Source organism: Carassius carassius, chromosome 6 (genome assembly GCF_963082965.1).
Source record: "Carassius carassius chromosome 6, fCarCar2.1, whole genome shotgun sequence".
Taxonomy (NCBI): Eukaryota; Metazoa; Chordata; class Actinopteri; order Cypriniformes; family Cyprinidae; genus Carassius; species Carassius carassius.
The window spans coordinates 9,183,085-9,193,840 of record NC_081760.1 but is presented as its reverse complement, the minus strand read 5'-3'; the positions used below and the strand labels follow the sequence as shown (position 1 = coordinate 9,193,840).

At 37.6% G+C, this 10,756-nt stretch overlaps 1 protein-coding gene across 1 annotated transcript; it reads left to right on the top strand.

Moving 5' to 3' along the window:
• The first annotated feature begins 7,199 nt into the window (after positions 1 to 7,199).
• Positions 7,200 to 10,011, top strand: LOC132141862 (uncharacterized). The gene is made up of 4 exons (XM_059551526.1): positions 7,200 to 7,698; positions 8,485 to 9,066; positions 9,305 to 9,448; positions 9,934 to 10,011. The coding sequence occupies exons 1-4, from the start codon at positions 7,270 to 7,272 to the stop codon at positions 9,940 to 9,942; spliced, it is 1,164 nt and encodes a 387-aa protein (XP_059407509.1). The 5' UTR covers positions 7,200 to 7,269; the 3' UTR covers positions 9,943 to 10,011.
• Positions 10,012 to 10,756: the final 745 nt, after the last annotated feature.

Here is a 10,756-nt window from a genome sequence, read left to right as displayed (position 1 = left end):
GATTTTCAAGTTAATAGTTTTATAATGCATTTACAGTATATCATTTGTTCTAAGTTTTAAATACTGAAATATGATTATGTGAAAACTACTTTCTATGACTACTTTCAAAAAGGTATCTAAATCTGTATCAAATCCTATTTAAATAAACATTATTTTATTACAAAAATTTCTAATATATTTGAATGAATAAAATATAAACTACTAATCTAGAAGAAAATAAATATATGTTTTTATTTATTCAAACTTTTATTTAAAATGCATTTAAGATGTAAAAAATGTATCTATATAAAATTAATAATTGTAATTATTTTGAAAACAAACAAGCAAAATAACAAAGAAATCTATAAAAATAATATATATATATATATATATATATATATATATATATATATATATATATATATATATATATATATATATATATATATATATAATGTTATCTTTATAGCTATTATAAAAATTAAAAATAAAACTTTATTCAAATATGCCTAATATTAAAAAGCCTTTATTCAAACACGGCTTCTTAATCTAGAAAGATTAATAGAAAATAAAAATACAAAAACACTGCACTTTCAAATAAAACAAAAATGTTCATGTTTAAAATAAATAAATAAATGAATACCTGTCTATAATAAATATATATCTTCTAGATTGCTTGTTTATGTTTCAAAACAAATACTTTAATATTTTGTATTTGTTTGTAATAATAATAATAATAATAATTAACAAACAAACAATTACAAATTATAAACAAGTAATACAGATAATAAATATTTTATTTATTAAACAATTTGTATAGAGAGATAGATAGATAGATAGATAGATAGATAGATAGATAGATAGATAGATAGATAGATAGATAGATAGATAGATAGATAGATAGATAGATAATCTACACTAACCCAAAAGACAGGGTTCCATTGTACTATCAAACTCTGACACCTTGAGCTACGATGAGCACTGAACAAAAACAATCAATTACATCCAAGCATTTAATCCTCTCATAATCCATGGTGTTAGTGTGGTATTAGTTCCCATAGTGGTGAGAAGACTCCCCAGAGTATTTCCACTGACAGCATCTACTTCAGTTTCCCTGAAAACCTCACTGGAGACCACTGTGAGACCCTTTTTTGGGTCAGTGGGTCAGAGGTTAAGCAGGAGGACATACGATGACACACTAGATTTAATTGACAGTCTTTAAAAACCAGTACTGTGAAAAGCACTGGAAAGGGGTTCATTAAAGGTATAGTTTACCCCAAAATAAAAATGTGCCATCCAATATGAGATGAGTTTTGTTTCTTCCTCAGAACAGATTTGGAGAAATTTAACATTACATTCCTTGCTCACCAATGGATCCTCTGCAGTGAATGGGTGCCGTCAGAATGAGTCCAAACAGCTGATAAGAACATCAGAATAATCCACACGTAATCCACAAAACTCTAGTCCATCAATGTATGTTTTACAAAGTGTTTGTAAGAAAAAAATCCATCAAGACATTTTCATTCATTTCTTTATGTAACCAAGTTAAAAACGCATTAAGATTAAAATCTCTTTTACAAGAGTGACCTGACCAAGAAAGCAGCAACAAATGAGTACATGCGACGAACAACCGTATAAGTCCAAAAAAACAAAAATTGAGATAACCATGTGACTTCAATGTATGTGTGCCACTTTGTATACAGAATCACTTTGGGGGCTGTTCGCGCGACCAAAACTCTGAATTTAAAATTTTAAAATAGTCTCACGCGGAAAAACCGTTTATGTCCACTAACGAAAAATGGAGACGCCGGTTGCTTTCATGTCCGCTGCGGACATTAATAGACGAAACGTCGGTAAAAAAAGGAGAGCGAACATGAATGAATGGAAGGACAGAGCAAGGAAGTCTTTGAGGGATGCTGGGAAACCATATGTGAACCGGAGAGGAGAGCAAAAACGAGGAAAATGTCCACCAAAAGAGGTGAGTGAAAAACCGTATACAAAGTATCTACATAAAGTTAGCGGTTACAGTCAGAGGGGCGTGTAGGCTACTGGGCGTCGTCTACTACAGTTCATTCATATAGCTCACTCTGTTTAAGGCTCAAGTCATGAATGGGTCGATATGAAAGCTGAGAAAATTAGGATTCAGGGGACGTTTTAAACATGTCTCTAAGTTACTCCTTATAACCACGGAGAAATTAATCGGAACGCTTTAGGTGCAGCCCAGCTGCGTCTAATGTTAGGCTTGAATGTTTTTTTTTTTTTTGTTTTTTTTTACCATTCATTGATTGTGTTATAAGGACTGCTGGCAGAATTTTATATACATAAACAAACATATGTAAATTCATCCCCAATCTTTAAGATGTTTAGAGTAGAATTTGATTGCTTTATGTCTTCACTGAAATTGGTAAAAAAAAAAAAAAAAGTCATTGACGTGTTTAAAATATTTTGATATAATTTTTGGATCCCTGTTACCATTGAATGCAACACTTTGTTTTTGTAATATTGTATGCTATGCTATGTTTGTTACTTGTTATTTAATAAATAATAAAAATAAATAAAAAAAGGTAATAAAAAAAATGCATTGATTGTGTAAGCTGTTATATATTCTAGCTAGTAACCTTAATAGCTGCTAATAGCTCTAGTGTTTTATAGCTCAAAAAAAAAAACAAAAAAAACGCTAATGTGACTTTGTTTCTGTTAAGGGAAAGGCGTGCAAGGAGACATGTCCCAGGCAGTGTTCAAGCCTAACAGACCAAAGAAAACTCCAGCTCTTCACAGAGTTTTATGCTGTCTCTTATGAGAGGCAGCAGGCTATCATTCTCTCTGGTTTAGAGCAGGTATGCTAACTTAAGCAATTCATGACCATATCATGTCAACAGTATGCAATGCATTACAATGTAGGCCCATGAAATAACCAGTGAATTGAATACTACTGTATGCCTTTAATTCACTAAGACTGCATATGTGCCTGATCACTGATCATCCCAATATGTCTTTTTACTTCTAGCACAAGGTGAGTCGCAGACGACCACGTGGGCCCGACACTGAGAATACAAAGAGGAAGTACACCTTCAAGTACCATGTGCAACAAGGAGGCCAAAGACTTGCTGTTTGTAAGCTCACATTTATGTCAGTCTTTCAACTGACCAACAGTCGCCTGTACTGTCCATTTGTTAACTTTTTATTACATGCATGATTTTAATTAGATACATTGTCCATAACATATTTATTTAAAGTTACTTATCTTTGAAAAGGTTATTCAAGAGAAGTTAGGCAGTCAGTCTGAGGGAACAGAGCAGGTAGTCAGGTCTCCATTAGAGGACTTCAGAGGAAAACATAAGAACAGGTAAAAAAAAAATAATCTTGAAGGACCTCATGCTCTCGTCCTGTTAGTTTTTAAAGCTGCACCAATGTCAGCATCAGTTGCCCTACAACATTGCCTGATCTAATGGTGCACTGGACGCTGGCATTATAGGGCGTCGGGTGCCTCGCCACCCTATAACGCCAGCATGCACAAACTGTAATGGTTAGGATTCAGCTCACTGTTGTTGCCCAGTCAGGAAACATATTCTTGCACTTTGAGATCGATATCAGAGGTAAAGTGCTATGCAAATGTAATGTATGATCCCAGGATTTCGAGATCGGCCAAAATGTCCGGGATTCGCTTCTGTGTTCTACAGTTGCCATTCACTGTGTCTCCGGTCTCGTTTCTCTCACGGAGGAGCGGGAATTTTCTTAGCAATGCTAAAACGCACACATCAATCAATCACATGTTTAGCGTTCATGTAAACATAACATTTAGATTCACCAATCAGAATGAATTCAGTTAGATTGAAACAAAAGGTGTGCATGTAAACAATGACAATTTTTGCATCATCTGAGGATTTTTTCCAGACAAAAAATACATAAATCTCTCATCTCAGGGGGATATGAGGGAAGAAAGCATGGTAATTCGAAAATACTACTGGTTTTCTACTAATACAAAGCTAAATGCTAAATCCTGAAGTATCCCTTTAATGATTGTTTGTGAAAAACAAAATCCTATAGTTTAGAGAAAAGTTTACAATTATATTACATTTTATTGTCACAGAAACGATGCAATTGTGCAAAACAGACCAGTTTATTATATTTCCCTTGTTCATGAGTTGTGTTGTTTATTTTTTAGGCCTCATAGCATTCATCCTGCAGTGAGAGAGGGGATAAGAGAGCACATCCTGAGCTTCCCACAACAACTGAACCACTACTCACGGATGAAGGGAGATGTGGAGAGGTAGTACCTGAGCCCTGATTTAAACCTGCTCCGCATGTTCCGCCTATACAAGGAAAACAATCCAGCATCCACTGCAAAGTTCTGGCTCTATAGGGACTGGCTCTTCAAGCAGCAAAACCTCAGTTTTGGGCAGCCAAGAAGTGATACTTGTGCAAAATGTGACGCCCTGTTCTCAAAATTAGTAGCTGCTACAACAGATGGAGAAAGGTTGAAGATCGCAGCCGAGAGTGAGCTTCACCACCGGAAAGCCGAAAAAGCGTACACCCAGTTGCAGGCTGACACAGAGTGGGCCAAAACCAATGATGACTGCCATGTCATTTGCATCGACATGCAGGGGGTAGTGTTCACGCCAAACCTGACACACTCCAACGTGTACTATCAACGGCAGCTGGCCAACTACAACCTCTGTATCCAGGAGATGGGCATTGACAAACCTCCTACAATGTGCCTCTGGCATGAGGGCATCGCTCGCAGAGGTTCCATCGAGGTGGCAAGCTGTCTTTTAAAGTGGGCAGAAACATCTTTCGCTCCCCTAGTCCAGGCAAAGGAACGGAAGCTCATCATCTATAGTGACCGATGCTGTGGGCAGAACAACAACTGGCGAGTCCTAAACCTCATGGCCCTACTCGTATCTAGAGGGTACTTCAGTCAGATAGAGCAGAAGTTCATGGTGTCTGGTCACTCCTTCCTTCCCTGTGACCGTTCATTTGCCACGCTGGACAAGAGGCGTAAGGTGTCCACACTCCACACCCCCAGCGATGTCGCCGAGATGATCCGCAGAGCCAGGCAGCTGCATCCATTTAAAGTAATTGAGATGAAATGTGCGGACTTCAGGCAGCTCCCTGATGCAACATTAAAGCATCCACCTGGCTTCCTAATCACATCCATGATGTGGTTGAAAGTGACAGGTAAAAAACTAAAGAACTAAAGAACTAGACTAAAACTAAACTGGTTTTCTGAGATTAACAGTGTTGGGGATATGTGCGTGAAGGAAGAATCTTTATTGAATTTCTTGTTGAATCATGATTTCAGCTACTGATCCATGGTGTGTCCACACAAAAGGGAGCCACAGCCTCTACGAGGGATGGAAGCATTGGCTGATCACCAAACAGAGGAAGAATCAACCACCTCCAGCTCCCTTGTTTTCCACCACGTATGCTCGTGCTTATGAGGACCCTCTGCCCATCAAGAAGGAGAAGCACCGTGACCTTATGAAAATGCTAGCGGAGGCCCAAGCATTTTATGGGACACTAGAATGTGAAGAGTAGCCTGGTATGTGTAGGTCACGTGCAGGGAAAGGTGGGATATATTGTGTATATTGTGTGAAATGAATCATAAAAGTAGCTGTAGCTTATCTTGTATGCCTTATCTTATGTTGTATAATAGTAATATATAGGTATTTATTTTATTTTATTTAGAACCAAAAAAAGGAAGACATATATGGTAAACTAGCATATGGAACCAGCATGGAATGAAGATGATGTATGTCTGTATTGTAAATATGTATTGTTTACCGTTATTACTGTTTATTGTTTGTATGTATTGTTTATTGTAAGTATGTACGGTTTGTTTGTACTGACGTTTATTTTCTGTACTATAAGTAGGCCTATGTATTGTTCATTGTTCGTACCGTATTGTCCGCGTTTTTGTTCTGTGATTTACGTTGGCAAAAAATAAAAGAAATTGAAAGAAATAAATGCTTAATATTTTCTTTAAGGTTCTGTTACTGTATTAAAACTAAGATAAAATAATTAAATCTCCAGTGGTTTAAATTGATATGATTAATTGGACTTATACTGTTATTCCACATGAACTGGACATATACTGTTCTTCCACATTCCAGAAATGTAAATTACTCTAACTTTTTATTTTTAAGATTGATACTAAAAAATCCTATCTCATTAGAATTGGGAAGCTTTTGTTGTCTATCTTCAATTAAAAAAAAAAAGTAATATAATATTCAGAGTCCAAATTAAAAAAAAATGTATTATTCAAAAATTGAAAATATGGACTTACATGGTTCTTCGTCTGAAGCCCTCAAATAACATAAATATACAAATATATATCAAAACACAAACATAAATCCAAGATCACATCAAAAATTTACCAGAGAATAAAACACATAATTTGTTAGATAGAAGTAGCTAAAAGCTCAAACTAATTTAATGATGGAAGCATGGTCAGCTTTAAAGGGTTACTCCACCCCAAAATGAAAATTTTGTCATTAATCCCCATTGTTGAATAAAGTCACTATTGTTTTTTTCTTTGCATACAAAAAGTTTTCTCATCGCTTCATAACGTTACAGTTGAACCAATTTACTTGGCAGTCAAGGAGACAGTCACAAGCCTCCCAGTTTTCAACCAAAATATCTTAAATTGTGTTCCGAAGATGAGGACAGGGTACCCGCGGGGTCTTAAAAGCATTGAAAAAGTCTTAAATTTGATAATCTAAAATTAAGGCCTTAATAGCCTTGAATTTGATATACAAAGTCTTGGATTTCGTTACAAAGGTCTTATTTTTTTTATTTTTTTTTTTAACTTTTCCTAGGATTAAGTTCATACCTTAACAAAATGAACTGTTACTAGTGTAGGCTAATTAAAAATTCATGCAGCGTAATGTTGAGTACACCTCGCGCTCCACGTCATAGCAGTAAGCACGAAAGCTCGCGCACCCGTTACTATGGTTACTAGGCAAGTGAGGTAAATTACAGAATAGTTTGTCGGCTAAAATGGGAAAGTGTCGGTTTAATCCGCTGTGGACAAGGAATCCGAATTACGTTTGGGTCAAGCCTGTGCCAGGAAATGACCGCGAGGCCTATTGCTGTTGGTGCAGGAAATCTTTTAAGCTAGCGACAATGGGTGTTACGGCCCTGGACTCCCATATGAAGGGTGCCAAACACACCGCGTGTAGCACTGTTTGCCATCGCCAACCACCTATTGGCCCGTTCTGTGCACCGCAGATCTCTTCGGTTACTGAAACAGCTCTGACTATCAATAATGAAGACATTTCTACAATAGAAATGCCACCACAGCCAAGGAACATTCTATCGTACTGTGGCTCGACACCAACTCTGCGGGCAGAGGTGATGTGGGTCCTTAAAACAGTCTCTGAGCACCACTCTTACACTTCAAATGAAAACGTTACAGAGATTTTTAAAATCATGTTTCCTGACTCTGAGGTTGCAGCTACATTCTCGTGTGGAAGCAACAAAACAGCATATATTACTAAATTCGGATTAGCTCCCTTTATAACGAAAGAACTGACTGACCATGTCAATATGTCCAACGGGTTTGTGATCATGTTTGACGAGAGTCTCAATAAGATGACGAAAAGTAAGCAGTTGGACCTTCATATTCGCTACTGGGTGGACGACCACGTTCAGTCACGATACTTCGGCTCGCAGTTCATGGGTCATGCAACGGCGGTGGACCTGCTCAAACATTTCAAAGTAAGTTTTTATTCTGAATTTTAAAAATGTTGAGTTTTTTTTATTTATAAATAATATATGATATAGTAAAGTAACATAACACGACCAAGTGAGCTGTTCTATAATATCACGATTGCAAATGTTACATTGAATGTATAGTTTAATAAACAAGTAGCCTAGCTAATATGTAGTCACTTACAATGATTCATTTATTAAGACGGTCACTTGCTGCCACCTATTGGTTTATTGTTTAAAGGCATCATTGTTTTTTTTATATTATTTGTTTAAACATCTATCTCATAAAATTATTACAGTTGCAATTTTGCAGTGTAAATGACTTAGTTTGATTGATAACGGCAGCCTTATTATTAAAACTGAATTTGATCAAATGTAAGAATTTAACAGGAAAGAGAGTGCATATTTAAAGTAAGGTTTAAAAACTGTCCTTATAAAAGTAAATAACGCCCTGGTGTAAAAATCACAATTATGCAGATTTAAGTATGTAAAGTCTGATGAGAATATTGCTTCAAAAGCAAAATGTTTTCTTGTCAGAATGCACCAGAATGCTTCATTTACATGTTTAAATTATAAAAATTGTCTCATGGGGGATAATTCCCCAGACCCCCATACAACAAATTACTTCGTAAACATGTCACCATTTTCACCAGTTGTGAGTTTGCATGTCTGAACCTGTATCTCACCACTCAGACAGAACCCTTTAACCCTGAGGCCCCAACCTCCATCACACTAGCTATTATGTAGGCTATATAATGTCTTTGTTTAAAATTTGCTTTTCATGTCTTTTAGGAGTGTGTATGTGACCTTGACTTGAGGAAAATGGTCTCTGTGTCTATGGATGGACCCAATGTTAATTGGCGTTTTTTTGAGATGCTGCAGCAGGAGCATGCAGAGCATTTTGGGGGTGCTCAGCTGGCAGTGGTGGGGAGTTGTGGCCTGCATACTCTCCATAATGCCGTCAAATGTGGATTCACTGACTGGCATATGGAGAAGTTCCTAAGAGCTCTGCATACAATTTTTCACAATGTGCCAGCAAGAAGGGAGGATTTCTGTAATCTCACAAAGTCCAAAATCTTCGCTTTGCCTTTTTGTGGTCATCGCTGGGTCGAGAACCTCCCTGTGGCGGAGAGGGCCCTTGTCATCTGGCCAGACATGATGAAGTATGTTGAGGCTGTTAGCACCAAAAAGCTTCCTAACCCTGGGACGTCCTCCTATGATACCATTGCGGCGGCAACCAAAGACCCTCTCATTCTGGCAAAGCTTCACTTTTTCATGGCAGTGTGTCGAAGTGTAACACCTTTCCTTACCAGATACCAGACTGATGAGCCTGTGCTGCCTTTCATTGGTAATGACTTGGCTGAACTGCTGAAGGTGAGGTGAATCTTCTCATTTTATTGTCATAGTGATTTTAAAATCTCCTCTCGTTCACAGTTACGCTAAGACTACAGCTAAGACTGAATGAATTGAAAATGCAAATATTTTGAATAGTCAGATAAATTAGGCTCATTTAATAATACTGAAGAAAAGAAACATTGTAAAGTCAGAGTGCTTATTTTGTATTGTAAAATATTTTGTATTCTCAAATATGTATATTTTTGTCTTTTCATAGAGTTTGCTGAGGCGATTCATCAAACAAGAACTTCTCAATGATGCCACACCTCAGCATTTGGTCCGGCTTGATGTTAGTGACATGCAGTCCAGGGTTCATCTAAGAGCTGTTGATATTGGCATTGGAGCTGAGGCTGCAATAAAGGTATTTAGGAAATACATAATGTGTGACCAGACTGCTCCTGGTGTCCCTGTTGTTAGACCCGTCTACTCAGCCCCTCACTGGATAGAAGGAAAGAGGAGGGAGAGGAAGCTATTTACTTAATTTAGTCCCCATTCATTCTTAGGAACGTCAGCAGCAGAGTAGATCCACTGAGGAGCTTTCTGTCCTCCAGTTCAGAAAGGAATGCATGGAGGGTCTGTCCAAAATTGTGAAGAAGATTCAAGAGAAGAGCCCTTTGAAATTCCCAACTGTAAGGCAAATGACTTGTCTTAACAGCTGTGATGTATTCAAATCCAGAATTGTGTCAGGGCCAGATGAAGTGTCTAGTCAAAAGGTTTCTACAAGACAAGCAGTTAGATGGGGTTGCTACAGGTACATAAGATTAAGTCCTGACGTTAGGCATACAATTTGCAAAAGAAACACGTGTACATTTGATGCGAGTGCTTTTTCTTTCTCTCTTTCTTTAGGTGATCTGATCATTCAGCAATTTTCACAATTGTTGTCCCTGGAGGTGAGGAATGAGAACTTCCTGTCTTTCAAGCCCCTCGAGAAAAGGCTGGATGTGTTTCTACATCCTTATATAAGTCAGCCCTACCCACAGCTCTGGGCTTTCATCAGAAACCTTCTGCTCCTCTCCCATGGGCAGGCTACGGTGGAGAGGGGCTTCTCCATCAATAAACAAGTAGAAACTTGTAATATCCAAGAGGACACTGTCATTGCACAAAGAGTTGTGTGCGATTACGTGTCTATGCATGGGGGTGTTACCAAGGTGCCCCTCACACCAGAGCTCCTGTCTTCAGTCACATCAGCAAGGGTGAGGTACAGGATGCACCTTGAAAGTGAACGAAAGAAAAAAGATTCTCAAGCACATAGTCAAAGAAGAATAATGATTGAAGAGGAGTTGGAGCAGCTAAAAAAGACAAGACAGACCATCCAGGAAGTTGCGGAGCATCTGAGGAGGGATGCAGACAAGATGGCAGAGGAGGCTGAGGGCAAACAAGGCAGCAAAATGGCAGAGCTAATTGCCAAGTCAAACGCGTTGAGAAGAAGCTACAAGCAGAAGTTGACAGAACTTGAGAGCCTGGGCGAAAAAATTGCAACCAAGGCAGCAGAGCTGCGAAGGCTGTAGTGTTCAACACCAAGTTCAAATCTATTTGTTTATTACAAATCAAATGTCTTACGCTGTTGCGTATGTATTAAATATAACTGATAATTTAAATAAAATGTTTTATTTAATTCAAGTAGCCTACTTGTACATAATTATTTTCTAGGGTTCAAAATTTATACAGA